Source organism: Geotrypetes seraphini, chromosome 5 (genome assembly GCF_902459505.1).
Source record: "Geotrypetes seraphini chromosome 5, aGeoSer1.1, whole genome shotgun sequence".
In the NCBI taxonomy this organism is placed as follows: Eukaryota; Metazoa; Chordata; class Amphibia; order Gymnophiona; family Dermophiidae; genus Geotrypetes; species Geotrypetes seraphini.
In genome coordinates this window covers 192,367,202-192,386,314 of record NC_047088.1, presented here as the reverse complement: position 1 = coordinate 192,386,314, position 19,113 = coordinate 192,367,202, and the positions used below count along the sequence as shown (strand labels likewise).

At 37.8% G+C, this 19,113-nt stretch overlaps 1 protein-coding gene across 18 annotated transcripts in view; it reads right to left on the bottom strand.

The window, feature by feature from the left end:
- TTN (titin) overlaps positions 1–19,113 on the bottom strand; it is a 461,697-nt gene that overhangs the window by 87,735 nt on the left and 354,849 nt on the right. For all 18 annotated transcript variants that reach the window (XM_033947057.1, XM_033947058.1, XM_033947060.1 and 15 more), the window contains 23 exons: positions 18,557–18,853; positions 17,897–18,196; positions 17,472–17,786; positions 17,236–17,384; positions 16,211–16,361; positions 15,842–16,123; positions 15,433–15,735; positions 14,982–15,284; positions 14,606–14,887; positions 14,221–14,520; positions 13,819–14,121; positions 13,152–13,460; positions 11,463–11,744; positions 11,081–11,380; positions 10,696–10,989; positions 7,623–10,589; positions 7,205–7,525; positions 6,416–6,700; positions 6,027–6,326; positions 3,531–3,833; positions 3,133–3,408; positions 2,737–3,036; positions 1,517–1,819 (listed from right to left, as the gene is read on the bottom strand). In XM_033947057.1, coding sequence (XP_033802948.1) covers positions 1,517–1,819; positions 2,737–3,036; positions 3,133–3,408; positions 3,531–3,833; positions 6,027–6,326; positions 6,416–6,700; positions 7,205–7,525; positions 7,623–10,589; positions 10,696–10,989; positions 11,081–11,380; positions 11,463–11,744; positions 13,152–13,460; positions 13,819–14,121; positions 14,221–14,520; positions 14,606–14,887; positions 14,982–15,284; positions 15,433–15,735; positions 15,842–16,123; positions 16,211–16,361; positions 17,236–17,384; positions 17,472–17,786; positions 17,897–18,196; positions 18,557–18,853 — 9,225 coding nt within the window. The remainder of the gene's footprint in view (positions 1–1,516; positions 1,820–2,736; positions 3,037–3,132; positions 3,409–3,530; positions 3,834–6,026; positions 6,327–6,415; positions 6,701–7,204; positions 7,526–7,622; positions 10,590–10,695; positions 10,990–11,080; positions 11,381–11,462; positions 11,745–13,151; positions 13,461–13,818; positions 14,122–14,220; positions 14,521–14,605; positions 14,888–14,981; positions 15,285–15,432; positions 15,736–15,841; positions 16,124–16,210; positions 16,362–17,235; positions 17,385–17,471; positions 17,787–17,896; positions 18,197–18,556; positions 18,854–19,113) is intronic.

The following is a 19,113-nucleotide window of genomic DNA, read 5'->3' as shown; positions in this document are numbered from 1 at the left end:
ATATTATATAATATATTACGCTGATTTTACTGTTGTAAGCCACCTTGAGCCTATTTGGAGCTGAAGGTATAAATACAACATCGTACAGTGGCTGATTTGACTTTTTTTTAAATCTGAGTATACACCATCACACAATGGAAAAATAATGCTGGTTCTAATGGATGCACTATTTTTTAACTATCTTTAATGCCATATTTTTAACTATATGATGCTACTTTACATGTGAAGTATAATTTCAGTTTGGGTTATACTAGTTTTTTTCTCAACCATAAAAAAGGCAACACTTATCTCTAGTGGATCCTGCCACAGTCGGCGCTGGTCTACAAAAGTGTCTGTATTGTAGACCAGCTCTGACTGTGGCAGGATTCATTAGAGATAAGTGTTTGCCTTTCTTCACAGAGATGTTAAGTTAAGACATATGTATAGAGTGGAAGGGATTAGTGTTGATGTATTATTATTATTTTTTAAAACGTATGTTTATTATATACTTTTAAATGCATAGAGGAATTGGAAGGCGGAATGAACATAAATGATTATGGAAATAATGGTACAGTATGTAGACTTGAAATGATATATAGATCATAAGAGGTCCTATGATCTGATTTTCCAGTACATTATGATATGCTCACTCTCCAGTATAAATGAAGTGTTCAAGGGAAAGTTCTAAGTGCTATTGTGAAAGTAACAGTGCTTAAGAATAGTATTTTGTTCAGTGGATGAAAGAGTATTAATATTTAAGATTTTTTGCGTCCTTGAGGAGGTATTGAGAAATTTTGTTGATAGGAAATTGTTTAATCATCTTTTTACCCATTTGTTTTATAAAAGTTTTGATTCGGGTTGGATGTTATTTTGAGGCTGGTCTTTGTGGTAGATTCAGCTGATCCTGGCAGGAGAATCCACCATCAGCTAAGCTGGCAGGACTGCACCAAAAGTGACTGAGCAGATGGGGATTCCACTGCTGTGATCACACAAGGTATGTCTGCAAACTTGCTTTTATGTCTTTTTCATGTGGTCATTTTTATTTTGAAAATGGTCAAAAAAGATATACGTACTAAGGACCAAAATGTCTACATAGGTCATTTAAAAAAAAAAAAGAGATGTCTGACTGTTTTGAAAATGGACATTTTCTCTACTGGATTTCTAGATTTTTAAAAAAAAAACAAAAACGTCCAAATTAGACTTATGATCTGGTTAGTGGCACTGATTACCCAGATATTTTTTGACTGCACTGACTGCAGAGGCTGAATATTGTCCCATAAATGTTTAAGAAAATTCATATAAGAATGTAGTTCTTTAAAGGTTCTATGTTTTTTTTCATGCATACCTAGCATCATACTCTTTTTTGTATGTAATATATAATAAATAGGTTATGATAGCTTATAATGGGTGTGAAATACTTAAAATATACTTTTAGTATGTTCAAACAGAGGGAGGATTGAATGCTACGATAGCTTATAGATGTAACTTCTACTAGAAGCTGATAAGCTTTGTTATGAATTGTTCCATTAATGCTTACCGACAGGTGTTCTTGCTGTGACAAATTCAGTTGGTTTGCTAGGTTTGCTTGAACCAGCTCGGTTTAGAGCAAAAATCCTGAAAGTATATTCCAGACCCTCAATCATACCAGCGCAAGGGTATTCTGTTGAACGCACTGCTGTATCATTTGCTTTCACCCACAGTAAACTATTCCTTTCCTTGCGTTCAATCAAATAGCCTGTAATTGGACTGCCTCCATCACTGTCTGGTCGGTCCCATGCCACAAAAATACAGTCTTTGTTGACCTTGGTAACATGTGCATTCTTTGGTTCACTAGGAACATCTGTATAAATGACATGAAATAGGATTAATATTCTCAAGTTTATTACTAGTGATGAACCTGCAGAACTTAAATAAAAATGGACAGTCTATGATAATAGTACTGGATAATTGACTACATTGATAAAGGATTGATTTTCTTTAGGTTATTGGTTAAAATTTCTTACAAGTTGTCATTGGTTAAAAGGTTTATTTCTATCTGATGATCACTGTAAGATAATAGGAAATAAATTTTATGTTCTCATTCCAATTACAGTACCATAGAATAAGGGAGATATTCACATCTCAAAAAAAAATAGTGGCATTAGTGGCCTAATGGTTAGAACAGCAAGATGAGAACCAGGAAATCTGATTCAAAGCCCACTGAAGCTCCTTGCACCCTTGGGCGAGTCATTTAACTCACTATTGTCTCAAGTACAACCTTAGGAGCCCTTTTACTAAAGTTTATGCTATGAGAATTAGCACGCACTAAATGCTAAGCGACCCATAAAATGGGGTTCATAGCATTTAGCATATGCTAGGCTTTAGAAAAAAAAAGCCCTCTGAGGACAAGAAAAATAACTATTGTATCTGAATGTAACTTCCCTTGAGCTACCACTGAAAAAGGCTTAAGCTAACTCCAAATTCCCTTTCCTTCCCCACCAAGCTGTGGTGTCAGCAGCAAGGATCAGGGTCTGATTTACTAAGCTTTTTCCCAAAGACAAAGAGAATGGTTTAAGAGCATTAGTAAATTAGGACCCACCAGGGGTGAATTTCTTCCAAAAGGCAGTAAATATATACTAATTCAACAACAGGCAAATAAACTGAGCAAGTAGCTGTCCAAGAGGACACATGCTTTTAGCAGTCAGGGAGGAGTTTTTCTGGCATTATGAAATTATGGGAATGCCATTTGAACAACAAAGAGAAAATACTCTTACATACCAAATGAGAACTTAGGAATCATCCTGTCAGATGTTATAGGTTCGGAAACGCCAAAACGATTTTCAGCTCGTACACGGAAGATGTACTCTTGTCCAGGAATTAGTTTTCCAACTCTGCAACTTGTTTTTGTAACTGAAGGTACAGCAGTAACCCAGTCTCCTCTGCTTACATCACATTTCTCAACAATATAATTTGTGATGCTACTGCCTCCATCCTCAAGAGGCAGGTGCCATGACAGCGAGCAAGCATCAGCATCTATCTCAGAAATTTCAAATGGTGGTTCTGGTGGACCTGGGATATCTACAGTGCATCAAGAAAGCAGAACATTAGTAATTGGTATGATACAATATCAAAGCTATTTGTATCAACATCACCTTATTGTAATATTTGACTCACCCATAACAATTGCTCGAATTCTCTGAGAAGTTGTACCAGAACTGTTTTCTGCAGTCAAAGTGTAGAAACCACTGTCTTTTCTCGTCACATCCTTTATAATGAGAACAGAGGTATTTGGCGATTTATGCACTGCTAGACGACTTGAAGGCATCACATCCTCTTCTCCTTTCATCCATTTAGAAACTGGTATAGGCTTGCCATAAATATAGGCCTCAATCCTAAGCTTCTGCCCAGCTTTAATAGTCATTTGTTCTGGCATTAAGATCTTTGGTGGGACTGCATAATAAAATGAAGAATAACATAAGTGTTTGCTGTAAAATAATCCACATGTTAATTAAAAAACTAGTTTAGTTTTATAGAAATAACATACACGATTACAGTTTAGTAAAATTACTTACTGAGTTGATCTTTAATTTCAAATACTCCTTCAGCTTCCCTGGGCAAACTCACTCCTACAGAATTTCTAGCTGCTACTCTAAATTTGTATTTAACTCCCTCTTTAAGTCCAGCTACGATTATGTTCAGATCTTTCACAACAGAATATTGTGTCCACTTGTTTTCAGGCTGGCCTTCCTCATTATAATGTATAAGGTATCCATCAATTTTAGAACCTCCGTCTCGTAAAGGCGGTAGCCAAGTTAATGTGGCACTATTCTTTGTAATCTCAGCCACCTCAACTTTTCTTGGTGGGTCAGGTGCACCTGTGGGGGTTACAAATGAAAAAGGTTAAACAACATTCCTTAAACTGATAATTGAACAGTTATTTTAATTACATAGTCTGACTGAACAAAGTTACTGGATTCAAGATACAGTACTACCTTGGTTTGCGAGCATAATTCATTCCAGAAGCATGCTTGTAATCAAAAGCACTCGTAAATCAAAGTGAATTTCCCCATAGGAAATAATGGAAATTTAGACGATTCATTCCACAACCCAATAACTTTAATATAAAATATACTGTACATAGTTGTATTGCAAGACCTCGCTCATTTAGAACAGTCACTACACTCCCGCAGCATATTGAGATTAGGTGGGAACTTGGAATTTGGTAGGCCTATGTAGACTTTGAGCCAAATGGGATGAAATTGGACACTGGCAGAATGAGTAAGGGGTTCAGGGACTGTACAACGATGAAGGCAAGGCTGGGATATATTGGGCTACGGTATATTGTAATGCGGGTAAATTTTGTGTGCACGTTGTGCATGCTTGTATTATGCTTAATTGCTGTGTTCAACTGTGCTCAGCGATGCAATGTGCCCATGTTATGCATACTGTGATGACGTGGCATGCATTAAAGTGCTCGTATTGCAAGACAATGCACGTTGATCAAGTTAAAATCTTATCAGATATTTTGCTCGTCTTGCAAAACATTTGCAAACCGTGTTACTCGCAATCCAAGGTTTTACTGTACTTATGTTTGGGTATTTTTATGTTCATGATAATCCAAAGGAAAGGTAAAAGCTCTCACAGCTTGATTTAATTATGCTTCATGTGTTAAAACAACCTTACTGACTCTGAGAATCTGATCACAACCAAATCCCTTACTTAGAGCTATCCACTAGAGCACAGGTGTCAAAGTCGGTCCTCGAGGGCCAGAATCCAGTCGGGTTTTCAGGATTTCCCCAATGAATCTGCATGAGATCTATTTGCATGCACTGCTTTCAATGCATATTCATTGGGGAAATCCAGAAAACCCGACTGGATTCCGGCCCTCGAGGAGGGACTTTGACACCCCTGCACTAGAGTATCTAGAAACCAGGTTTGGATTTAGGCATAGGCAACTGCCTCCAGTGCCAAATTTTGATACATGCTGGAGTGTTGCCTCAGCTGCAAGCCTTGATTGGGGTCTGTTGCTCCTGTCTCTGAACACGGCAGCAACATGGGGCCTATCCAGGTCTCTCCATTCAAGGTTTCCATGGTAACAAGAAGACTAGTGTGAGAAGAAGGTAGGATGATTCAAAGTCTGAATAAGACCCCCTACTGAATTTTGTTATCAGCCTTGTGGCTAAGCTTAGGGACAGGACTGCTGAACTAGACAGTGGTAGGTGAGAGAAGGATATCAAGAGAGGGCAGAATCTGAGCAAAGGTGATTGGTGGAGGGCTGGGAAGAGCAGAAGACCTTTGCCTGGCTGCCCATGAGTGCCCACAATGGAAATCTGTCCCAGCTAGAAACTCTAACTTTTTTTTTATAACTAAAGTAGCTAAATGTATATCAGTCAGCATAATATTCCATAACCTTACCTTCCTCAAGGTGATCTCTTTTTTCTTAGTTAGACTTTCTATCTAATCCTAATTTATGCCCAAATGGATGTTCATATGCTTAAAATGTCCAAATATTGATTTTACAAAGGCAGAGAATGGACATCCAACATTGCTATATGTCCAAATAGCAAGGGTTTTTTCCCCATAATTAGGACATTCAACAGTGATTACTGAATAGGAAGAAACTTATATGCCTAAAATGAAGGATGTCTGAGCATCTGACCACTGGAGGGATTAAGGCATGACACCTCCTTAATCCCCCAGTGGTTGTGTCCCTCATCCCTCTCCCCTGAAATTAAAATTGAAAGGGGATACCAGGCTCTAGGACAACTTCAGGTATTATGGGTATTCTTGACAACATAGGAAGTATGCCCCTCTCTCTTGAAGGAATATCTGAAGTAGTTTGGAAAATACATGTCCCTGAATTAAGCAGGTGCAATTGCCTGTAATGCCTTTGCTGCCTCTGCCTTATCTGGGCCTGCACTTATCTGAAGTTTCAGAAAGTAATTTTTAGTTGCACATAACAAGTTGAATAGCAGTGTAGAATCCAGATGTTTAAGGAGTCAGACAAATGACTAAAAAAAGATATCTGTTAAACACTATGAAAGTGAAGGACTCCATATAATACTTACTTAGTGGATCTGTAGCCAGGACTGGTTTTGGAATGTCTCTTGGAACACCAGAACCATATTCATTGACAGCTGCTACTCTGAAGAAATATTCAGTTCCAGGTACAAGATTAGCTACATGAAAACTAGTTTTCTTTATATCTGCCATAACAGTCGCCCATGTCTTTCTGTCCACTTCACGTTTCTGCAGGATATAATGAGTTACTGGGCTACCACCATCATTTTCAGGAGGTGACCACGAAAGTTGACATGACATTTTTGTGACATCAGAAACAGTGAAGTCAGCCACAGGGCCAGGAGTATCTATAAATAAATACAAATTGAAATGTAAAAGGACCTTTTATTTAAAACACTTTTTATAACACAATTTTTTTTAATATTTGGTTACTCACCTAATACTCGAACATGCACAAACACTGCTTTTTCTCCTGCTGCATTAACAAGTGTCAAAGAGTATTTGCCTGAGTCATCACGTGTAGAATTAGGGATGACAAGGAAAGCCATAGTATCCACCAAATCAACCTGCCCCTTTCTGACCACGTTATCAATTCCCACTCTCCGCCAGGTAACACTTGGTGCAGGTCGTCCTCTAATTAGAGCAAATAGCCGAATCGGGCATCCGGCTCTGACAGTAACTACTTTTCTGAGGCTTGCATCCAATTCAATTTCCGGTGGTTCTGTGCATTAAAGAGAAATTATAATATTTAAAATGTTAAATAAAACATTAAATTAAGGGGTCCTTCACACACTTTTAAGTGGATCTTTCCTGTGCTCAAAGGCCATTTTTACCCCAGTGGAAAAATGGCTGATTTGCCATTTTTCAATTATTGGCTTTATGCTAATTTTGCCATTAACGATGATTAGTGCCATTAACGATGATTAGGTGGTAAGGACTCACACACTAATTTTGTGCTAATCTTGTCCACTCAGCCACCAGAAGTCCCCTACCAGAAACTTAAAAAAAACTATTTTTTAGCATGTGTTTTATGTGCAGATCCAAAATTTACTACAAGACACCTGAGCATGTCCACAGTAAGCTATTTTAAGCTGCAGTAAGCGGATGGTAGCACATACTGCAGCTTAGTAAAAGAAGGTCTAAATTAATAATATTCCTCTTTAACTTAAAAGAGCTGCTATAATTAAGGATGTTCTATACAGTCATAAATAAAGCTGAAAATTACCGAGTATTTCTTTTGGAGAAACAGCTTCCTTAAGTTCTGCAGGTCGCCCAAGCCCCACTTGGTTTTGGGCAGAAACTCTAAACTCATATTCTTGTTTCTCATCAAGACTAGTAGCAGTAAATTCTTTATGAATAAGTTGTGCAGGAGTATTGCATCTTTTCCATCCTTCATCAGGAACTGTACTTGTACCTTTAGGTCTCATTTCTACTAAATATCCAATTATTGGAGCACCACCATCATAAACTGGTTTTCCCCAACCTAGAGTAATGGAAGTCTTCGTGCTATCAACCACTTTCAGATTAGTTGGTGGACCAGGAGGTTCTGAAATGTAAGAAAGAGAACAGTGTTAACTACAAAATAACTATTAACTAAATTGCTCAATTACAATACTATTATGGTATATAAATCAGTACACTACCTATTGGGTCTTTTGCCACCACTGGCCTTGAAGGTAAGCTTGGATCGCCAAGTCCAATTTCATTTTCAGCCTTAACACGGAATTGATATTCATGTCCTGGGATCAGATTTGTAACATGTTTACGTCTTTCTGGGATTGGAGTTTTGGTAACTGCAACCCATCTTAATGATCGCTTTTCTTTCTTTTCTAGAATATATCCAGTGATTGATTTGCCACCATCATATTCTGGTGGATTCCAAACTACAGTCATGTCTTCTTTGCTTACTTTAGTGACTTCTGGTGGATCAGGAGGACCAGGTCTATCAAACTGTGTCTTAGCAATAATTGGCTTAGTTTCTGTTGGTGGACCAGTTCCTATCTTATTTTCTGCACGAACTCTGAAGATATATTCATTTCCTTCTACAAGATGTGTTACATGTGCCTTATTAATTATCAGAGAGGAAGATGTAGTAGACCAAATCATTCGTGAAGTCTCACATTTCTCTAATATGTAGTTTTGTATTTCACAACCACCATCATCCTCAGGCGGTTCCCAACTAACTATACATCTATCTGATGAAATCCCAGAAACTTTCAGGTCTCTTACTGGACCAGGTACATCCAAAACATTAACAGTTGCATATGCTGTAAAACTGCCAGCTGAATTTGTTGCAGCAATTACATATTTACCACTGTCAGAACGTTTTGATTTTGTGAGTAAAAATTTAGATGAATCACTTGTTGTTTCGATTTTAACTCTTGGCGATCTGGTTAAATCTGTGGCATCTTTGTCCTTCACCCACGTAACCTCTGGTTGTGGTCGGCCTTTTACACCAGCTTCAAGTCTAATTGATTCACCTGCTTTCACTACTAGTACTCCAGATAATTTTAGATCAAGGACAGGTTTCTGTAGTTCTTCTTTGACCACAACTTCACTTGTCTTAACCCAGTTACTTTCACCTCCTTCATTCTTAGCTTGAACTCTAAATTGATATATTTTATTTTCAATGCACTTATCCACTATGTAGTTTGTTTCCTTGATGCTGCCTTTATGTACCCTTTCCCATTCATCTGAATCTTTTAGTTTTCTTTCAACATGATAAGATAAATTGGGACTGCCACCATCATAATCTGGCTTCCTCCATTTCAGGAGAACAAAGGTCTTTCCTACATCTGCAATATGAAAGTTTTCTGGTTCACCAGGCTTGTCAATAGGGTTAATAGCAAGGATAGGTGTTTTAGTTTCAATTACTGGACCTGGACCAACTTTGTTTTCTGCACAAACTCTGAAAAAGTATTCATGGTTTTCTATAAGGGATGCTTTTATCAATCGTTTAGTAACATCAGCAGAAAGAACTGTCCATCCTCTCTGGCTTGGCTCACGATATTCTACTATATAGTTTGTAATTTCAGATCCACCATTATCTTCAGGATTTTCCCATGCAACCATACAAGAATCTTTGGTGACATAACTTGTCTTCAAATTCCGGCATGGTCCAGGTCTGTCAAGTACATTAACAAGAACCACTCCTTGTGCTTGACCACTGTTGTTTTTAGCCATAATAATATACTTGCCATGATCAGCTCTAGTAGCAGTTTTTACTTGCAGAGCAACATGAGGCAAATCGTGAGTCATTTCAATTCTTTTGTCTGGTATTAGAATTTTGCCATCTTTAGACCAAGTTATGTCTGGATCTGGTCTACCTTTCACTCGAGCAGAAATGGGAATTGTTTTTCCTACTCTAACAGTGATTAAATCACGACAAGTCACATCTAGCTCTACTTCAGGAGGATGAAGAATATCCTTTGCTAAAACAGATTCTGGTAATTCTCTTGGTTCGCCTTCTCCAACAATGTTAGCAGCTTTTATACGGAATCTGTATTCATTTCCTTCAATTAAGCCAGGTACCCTAAAGGCACATTGTCTGATTAGGTCATCTTTATTAATTCTGTTCCACTGTGTAGCTCCTGATTTCTGGCATTCTACAATATATCCAAGTATAGGGCTACCACCATCTCTGTTGGGCTTTGTCCATACTAAGTCAGCTGTTTCTCTGCTCTTGTCTTTTAGTTTAGGATTGATGGGTGGTCCAGGGGGAGAAATAGGACGTGAAACTTTTATTGGATCAGAAGGGGGAGATGGTTTACTTAGTCCAGCGATATTTTCAGCAAAAACTCTAAATTCATATGTATTACCTTCATAAAGGGCAGGGACTCTAAACTTCAGATCTAGCACTGGTGTCTTGTTAACAGATACCCATTTTCCCGATATTTCACGGCGTTCAATAAGGTATCCAATTATTGGACTTCCACCATCAGATTTTGGAATTGTCCAAGATAATGTTGCAGCATTTTCTGTAATGTCAGAAACCACTGGCTTGCCAGGTGGAGAAGGTGGATCAAACATATGCTTAGCAACTGTTGGTTTGGATTCAAGTGGTTTACCGATGCCAATCTTATTCTCTGCTTTTACTCGGAAAACATATTCAGATCCTTTCTGAAGACGCTGGATCTTAGCCTTAGTGCTAGTACTTCCTGAACTAACAATTCCCCAGGTTTCCTTTTTGCTTTCTTTTTTCTCAATAATATAGTTCATTATAGGACTTCCACCATCATCTTTAGGAGGCCGCCATGAAATAACCATGTGCTCTGGTGTAACTTCCAGGATATTAATAGGACCAGTTGGAGGACCAGGAACATCCAAAACTGTAAGATGAAGTGCTACAGTCTTGCTGCCACATGTATTAGTCACAGTAAGCAGATATTCTCCAGTATCCTTTCTTGTGCAGTTCTTGATAGTAAGCACTGTTGAATAACTGTCTGTGTCAATTTTGTAGTTGCCTTCAGATTTAATTTCACTGTTATCAAATACCCATTTTGGAGTTGGAACAGGAATGCCTTTCATGATTGCAGGAAGCCTTACAGTGGTACCTGTTTTAACAACTAGGCCTTCAATTAGCTTTACATCAAGCTCCACACTTGGAGGTACTGCAAAGAAAGAACACATATACATAAATAAGAATTATATTTTTTAGTAACAAAAAGTATTCAAAGTATTACATATGGAGATTAGAAATTATTCAAGATGAAGTACCAAGTTTTTCTTGACATTCTATTGGGATAGTTGTATCTGGACGACTAAGACCTGCAGCATTCTGTGCCTTTACACGGAACTTGTAAATCTTTTTGTGTTGTAATCCAGTAACAACACATTCTGGTATGGCAACCGTCTTGAATTTTATCCAGTCCTCTTTACCATCTTCTTGGTACTCAACTAAAAATCCAGTAATTTCAGACCCACCATCTCGATCAGGCCAATTCCAAGCAAGTGAAACTTCTGTCTTGTCAAAATCTACATGATGCAGATTCTTTGGAGGTCCTGGAGGATCTTTTAAAAGCAATAAAATACAGTGATTAAACAGGGCCAAATCAAACATTATGCATACCTTACTCTTTTTAAACTCTATTTTAAGACTTACATATTGGGTCAGCTGCTTTAATTGGCTTAGTAGATTCAACAAAGTCACTCCGTCCATACTGATTCTCAGCAGCAACACGGAAGAGGTATTGTGTGCCTTCCATCAAATGCTTAGCTATTATACTATGTTTCTTAGATGAAGATGAAATTGGTACCCACTCTGGATGTGAAACATCTCGTTTTTCAATTATATAGTTTGTAATAACAGAACCACCATTGTCCTCTGGTTCTTTCCAGGTCAGATAGCAAGAATCTCTTCTTACTTCACTAATCTGTAGATTTCTTGGTGGACCAGGCTTATCTAAAATATAGAAGTCAGGATTAAAAATATATCTATCTAAAATAAGAAAGCAACACAAATTTGAACAAAATCAAGTTATTACCTAATACAACAACTTTTACTGAGACAGTCTTTGAACCAGCTGGATTTTCAACTGTCAGAGAATAAACTCCACCATCTTCCTTGGCACAATTGCGGATTTCTAGTGTACTACCAACTTTTGTAACCTCAATATCTGCTTTGGTTGGCACTTCTTGATCTTCCTTCTTCCAAGATACTTTTGGGAAAGGTCTACCTTTAATTAAGGCACTAAGTCTTAAAGTATTTCCAGCCTTAATGTGCTGTTCTCGTGCCATGTTAGCATCAATTATCAACTCAGGAGGTTCTGAAAGACAAAATGGAGTTTTAGTATAAAATGGCTTTTCTATAGAAATCAGAGATACCAACTGCTAACTGCAAAATTAAATTCTAGGAGAAAAATGCTAGCTTTGCAGTAGAAAGGGAGATGAATTATTTTCTTATAACATGGCCCATTTAAAAACAAACATATCTACAAGAGTGGTTTGAAAAGTTTGGTAAAAAAACACAAGATAAACAATGTAGTCTCCATGAGGGCTATACACTTACGGTAGTCCAGCGAGTTTCCAGTTTTTTTCGTAAGATATATTTTCTACAATACGAAAAAACTGGGAAACTCACTGGACTAAGTATATAGAGCTTCCAGTTTTTTTGTAAGATATATTTTCAAACTTTTTTTATTGATAAATGTTTCTCATTCTTTAACAACTTTAGTCTATACCTAGGGTTAACAGACGTCCGGATTTTCCCGGACATGTCCTCCTTTTGAGGACATGTCCAGGGGTCCAGATGGCTTTTCAAAACCCTGCACTTTGTCCGGATTTTAAAAAAACTTGGAACAAATCACTGTTGGGCAGGAGGGCATCCGCGGATGCCATGCAATGATGTAATACGTGCGTGTGCATGTAATATTATCACGTCACATCCATGCATGCACGGATGCCCTCCTGCCCAATGAGAGCAGGCAGCGGGGTGCGGATCTAGGGTGGGATTGGGGGCAGGACTGGGGTATAATGGGGCGGGGATGGGTGGAACTGGGTGGGCCTGGGGTGGATTTAGGGGTCTGGATTTTCCAAATGGAAAATCTGGTAACCCTATCTGTATCTGATGCTGAAATTTTACAGAACCAGTGGGTCACAATAGTTTTTTTCCTCATCAGACTAACCCCCTCTTTTACGAAACTGGGATAGTTTGTGGAGCTACGCTGAATGGAGAGTGCTGCTCCCAATTCTCATAGGAACTCAATGAGTGTCGGGAGCAGCGTGGGCCATACAGTGCGGCTCCCCGCACTAGAAACTGCTATCGCAGTTTCGTAAAAGGAGGCCTAAAGGTTAACTTTTGCAGGGCTAGTGCAAGGGAATTGGATACCTTAGTCAAACCTTCAGCCTTATAGCCTCTTCCCCCATCCATTAACTTTCAGGCCCCTAATAAGCCACCCAAAGACATCATAACATAAACACACACATAAATGAGAACAATTTCCAAAATTCTTTTCCCCACCCCCCCTACAGGGAAAAATATTCATTATTGGTTCTTTCAGTTTTTATGGCTATTAAAATCTATTTCTTTCATTTGACTGCAGCTGCTCTTTGCTGCACCCAGAAACTGTCTAGCTTTGCCTAATATCTGAATCAGCACTGAACTATGTTGTAGGCATAGAATGATGCTTATTTAAATATTTCCTTGTAAAACAATTCAACAGTAAAAAACTTACCAAGTCTGTCCTTGACTTCCACAGGGTCACGGACATAGGCTGGTTCAGATTCTCCTGCTGCATTGACTGCCTTTATCCTGAATTTATAGGTACCACCTTCTGTAAGTTCAGTGACCTTATATTTTGTTTCAGGGCAAGAATCTGCAGTATGATTTGCTTTTTTCCAGTCTTCAGTTCCAACTTTCTGGTACTCAATGAGATAACCAATAATCTTGCTTCCGCCATCATGTCTTGGTGGTTGCCAAGATAAATCAACTGAATTTTTGGTTTTGTCTATTGCTTCAGGGTTGACAGGTGGACCAGGTTTAGCTGAACAAACACAAGACAATTAATTTAAGTTGGAAATATTGCATATATAATTAATTAAAAATGCAATTATGAACACATGTATATGTACATAGACATGTAGTTTTTAATTTTGATACTGTTAAAATGTGTTCTTTATCTCCATTATGCTATGTTAGCACAGGCACATGGAATCTCTTAGGGAGAGGCCAAGATAATGGATGCTGCGGATAGGCAGACTGGATGGGCATTTGGCCTTTATCTGCCATCATGTTTCTATTTTATGCAATGAGATCTAATTACTAATAATTGGGGTAAAATAATATAACTTGTCTTAATGGTAACCCACATTGATAATTTCCTCCTTTATTTTGTAACATACCAATTGGATCTCTTGCGAAGAAAGGTTTTGATGGTGGGCTAGGATTACCAATGCCAATTTCATTTTGAGCCGAAACTCGGAATTCATATTCACATCCTTCAAGCAAGTCAGACACTTTAAACTCATTATTTGGATATATAGGTTCTGAAGTGGTTTTGACCCATCGATTAGACATAGTTTCTTTCCTCTCCAGAATGTAACAAAATATCGGCTTTCCTCCATCACGTGGTTTATTCCAAACAACTACTGCAGAATCTTTGGTTATATCCTTAATGATTGGTTGCTCAGGTGCATCAGGAACACCTGTGAAATGTGAGTAAAAATATTAAATACTACTTCTTGCTATTCATCTATGAAATATGATGTTTGAATGTTAAAGTGAAATATAAAGAGCAAACATACTAAAACGATCCTTGGCCTTCATTTCATCAGATAACAGTGGATCACTTATGCCATAAATATTTTCAGCACAGATACGAATTATGTAATCTCGTCCTTCAATAAGTTTAGGAACTTTGCACGTTGTCTTGGTAGTAGCAGAGGTTACCGGCATCCAGAGGTCTCTGTTAGTATCTCTTTTTTCAACAACATAATTTGTAATTGGACTACCACCATCATCAAGAGGAGGTTTCCAAGTGATAACCATGTGATCTTTATAAACTTCATCAAAAATAACTGGACCAACTGGAGGCTGAGGACGATCTGTTATAGAAAGAGAAAATTATGACTGTTTTCCTCTATTCCAAAGATTTAAATAAATTAAAATGTTATTGAGTATAGTGCTTACCAACAACAACAACTTGACAAATGCCTTTTCTTGATCCTGTACTGTTCTCAACAACCACACAATATTTTCCAGAATCTTTACGAACAGCTTTCAGTACTCCCAGATACAATGTTGTTGGAGTAGTTTTGATCTTTGTGCGATCATCTTCTTTAACATTAATTTCATCTTTCAGCCATGTTACCTTTGGTGCTGGTTTACCTGAATAGCGTCCAGTCAAGCAAAATGATTCTCCAACACGTACAGTAAGCTTCTCTCTGAAGTCAAGATCTAATAATGGAGGAGCTAAAATTGAAAAGAAAAAACATCAGTAGTACTAATTAACAGTAGTAAATATACTAATGCATGTTTTACAAACTATACAAAAATGAATACATACCAAGTTCATCTTTGCAAGTGATTGGTTTGGTGCAGAATGAAGGCTTGCCTTGTCCAACAATATTGCAAGCACTTACACGGTACTCATAAGTGTCACCTTCTTTCAAACCATCATTTGTATATTTTCTGTCAAGCAATTTTTCCCTAGTAACTCTGGTGTACTTCTCTGTTCCAATGAGACGACTTTCGATCACATACATAGTTATATCAGATCCTCCATTATATTTAGGTGGGTTCCAGGCTAAGCTAACAGAATCCTTGGTAACTGCTGTAACTCGAAGATCTTCAGGACGTTCAGGTACAGCTACAAGTAAAAATATGCAATATAAAGTAGGCAATCCAATTTGCTTTATTTTTGTCAAATGACAAATATTAATAAAGTAGAAACATAAAAACATGACGACAGATAAAAGCCAAATGGCCCATCCAGTCTGTCCATCCACAATACTTACTTATTGGATCTCTTATGATAATTTCCCTTGGTGTTTCAACAAATGGGCCCATGCCAATAAAATTTTCAGCTGCAATTCGGAAAAAGTAAGCCACACCTTCTATCAATCCTTGCACAACAGCATTTTGTCTTGTAACTGTGTATGTTACTGGAGTCCACCCTCTACGATCAGACTCACGCTTTTCAATAACATAATTGGTGATTGCAGAGCCACCATCATCTTCTGGAGAGAACCATGTGAGTTTGCAAGAGTCAATGGTTAGATTCTCAGTTTGGAATGGCTGACTAACTGGACCAGGCACATCTAAGGATATAAAGAAAAATAAAATTTGTGAAATCCATGCTTTATATTTCCAGCTGCTATTGTTTAAAACCAGCATGGCATAAAACATTTAATGCTTCCAGTTTACCTAATACATCTACAATAATAGTCTTTTTTCTTTCTCCACTTTCATTTTTAGCAAGTAGTGTGTAGATGCCCTGATGTTTTCTTTGGCACTTCTTAATAACCATGGATGAACTAATGACTGTTGTTTCAATTGTAGCCTCTTCTGGCAAAGCTCTTTCATCCCTACTCCAGAAGATTTGTGGAGCTGGCTTTCCTGAGACATAAGCTATGATTCGAATAACCCCACCAGCATGAACAACAATTCTGTCTTTGACACTGGCATCTAATGAAATATCAGGAGCAGCTGTAACAGAAATAGAGAAATTAAATTATGTTTGCTCTTTCACCTGGACCATTTTTTTTTTAAACAATGAATATCTTTGATAAATACCAGTTCGGTCCTTGACTTCAATAACATCGGTAACTTCACCAGGTTCTCCAACACCAGCAGCATTCACAGCTCTAACTCTAAAACGGTAGAAACTTCCTGCCTTTAGTCCTGGCACAACAAATTTTGTGCCTCTTACTTCTTTGTCCTTTGCCTGGGAAAAAGAAACATGCTACATATAAAAACAATGGAGGCAATAGTGAGTGGAAGAGCTGAAGAATAAAGATATAAGGATAAATTATCTGGATATCTTTATGCAAATCTTCCGACAGTCTATCTTTACAAATGAGGCCACTCAGTATGAAGTCATAAACTTAACACAGGGAGGTCATCCATTTAACATTAGGTCTGCTATTTATGTGGTTCCCTTATACATATATAGCTATCTCAAAAGTAGCTGAATATGGCTCCTCTCTGTAACACTTCGCCCCTTCCTCAATTTAATCAGATACATTTTGGTTGTACATTAATATATGGGAAAAACTCCGATGAGGGGAGGGTTGATAATTCTGTATAGTGCATGTTTATTACTGTGCATTGATGCTTGAAAGAATTATGCTTTTCAATAAAAATGAATATAAAATATATGGAAAAATATTGGTAATTTTAAAAATAAAGGGTGGGGAGATTCTAAAACTGGCGCCTAAACTTAGGTGATGGTAGGTGCCTAAGCTAACAGCGAGGTTGAAGCACCAACGGGTTCCTAAATAAAAGGTGCCAGAATCATACCTATGTAGGTGCTTTAGGTCACAGACACCAAATTAGGCATGGCCTAAAGCGCCTACATAGGTACAATTCAAGCAAAGATAGGTGTTGGAAATATATGCCCAGAAAATCTATAGGCACGATCCTGAAACCAGCACCAATGCATGATTGACATGTGATTGGTAGCTGCTTTTAAGGTGGCCGCTGATATCGACACCGGTTACAGAATCTGGGCCAAAGTGCTTATTCAGCCTTCTGAGGTCAACCATCTAAATGCTTTTGCATATTTTACCAATCTAATCATGCACTTATAATCCATCTACCTTTTCCCATTCTTCTTTTCCTTCTTCTTTATATTCAACAAAATATCCTGTAATTTTAGATCCGCCATCCTTTAATGGTGGTGTCCATTCCAAATCCACAGTTGACTTAGTCCAATCAGTGACCTTTGGAACTGGAGGACCAGGTGGAGCTGAAAAACAAATAATTACTTTATATTTCCCACTATGTTCTATTTCAATATAATTAATTTTTAAAAATTATGATTTAAAAAATTTACCGATAGGGTCTCTGGCAATGACTGGGTCAGATGGCATGCTTGGAGGACCAACACCAGCAGCATTAATGGCCAATACACGGAACTGATATTCAGAGTTTTCAATAAGGCCTGTTGCTTTATATGAAACACCCAAAGGCATAACTTTGATGGGATCACGATTAACCCTCTTCCATCTTTTTCCAGTAGTTTCTTTCACTTCAAGCCAATAACCTGTCACTGGTGAGCCTCCATCATATTCAGGTTCCTCCCAATTGACAGTCATGGAATCCCGTGTTACACTGCTAATTGAAGGCTTTTCACAAGGTCCAGGAACAGCTGAAAGTGATCAGTAAGCAAAGTTACCTATTGTATCAGTAAGCAAAGTTACTTATTGTATTTTAATGGATTTAAAATCTGACTTCAGCATCTAGTAATACCACACTTACTGAACAAATTTCTTGCTGTTTCAGGTTCACTGTCAAGAGGTTCCCCAACACCATACTTATTTTGAGCCATGATTCGAAACACGTACTCATGGCCTTCTAGTAACTTTGGTATTGTGTAGACACACTCTTTAGCCTCATTAGTAACAGGAGACCATATCTTTCTATTAGCTTCTCTTTTCTCAATGACATAGTTTGTAATCTTTGAACCGCCATCATCTTTAGGTGGGAGCCATGATAAAGTCATTGTATCTGCTCTAATTGTTTCAAATTTAATGGGGCCCACTGGTGGTCCAGGACGACCTAAAAAAAAAGGGAACAAAGTGTGAGATTATTATAAAAGTACATAAACATAGAACATCAAATTTGTAATAGGGATTGTGATAAAGTGGGAACACATTGTTTCACTGAAAAATAGATAATAGATAATGGCTAATAAGCAAAATCAATTTGATATCAACCCCCCTCCTTTACAAAGCCGTACTAGCATTTTTAGTAAGAACCCCGACAAAGGAATTCTATGAGCATTGGAGTTCTTACTGCCACGGCCCATGCTAAAAAGGCTAACGCGGTTTTGTAACAGGAGGGGGCAAGTGATTAAACCATGCTTCCATCAAAAAAAATTTGTGTCATCATAATACAAAGTCATGAAAAGAAACTTACCAAGAACATTGAGTCTCATTTCCTTTGAATCACTTCCCAGATTATTTTCTGCCGTGAGGGTGTACAAGGCTGTATCATTTCTGCGTGACTGCTGGATCAGTAAAGTGCAAACATTTTCACCCACAACTTTATTAACATGTTGATCATACTGAACTGGTTGTTTGTCATCAGGTTTATTTGGAGGAGCTTTAAACCATTTCAGTGTAGGGAATGGTACGCCTTTAATTCTGCCTACAATGCTAACATCTGTTCCTTCTTCAACCTCCATAAATTCAGAAAGTTCAATAGATGGAGGACCTATAATAAAAAAGATAACTATTTAATTTGCTTATGGAGAGTAATTTTATAACAGATCACCTTTGGGTGAAGGTCAGGTAACTATTTCAGGCAGGTTTTATAAAGATGGGGGATTGATATACCACCTTTTTGTGATTATAATTTAAGCAATTTTACATATAGGTTTACATTTTGTACATGGGACAATGGAGGATTAAGGGTCCTTTTACAAATTTGGCACCTAAGTTACTTGAAGAACGCTTTTAGAAACAGCAAAAAAT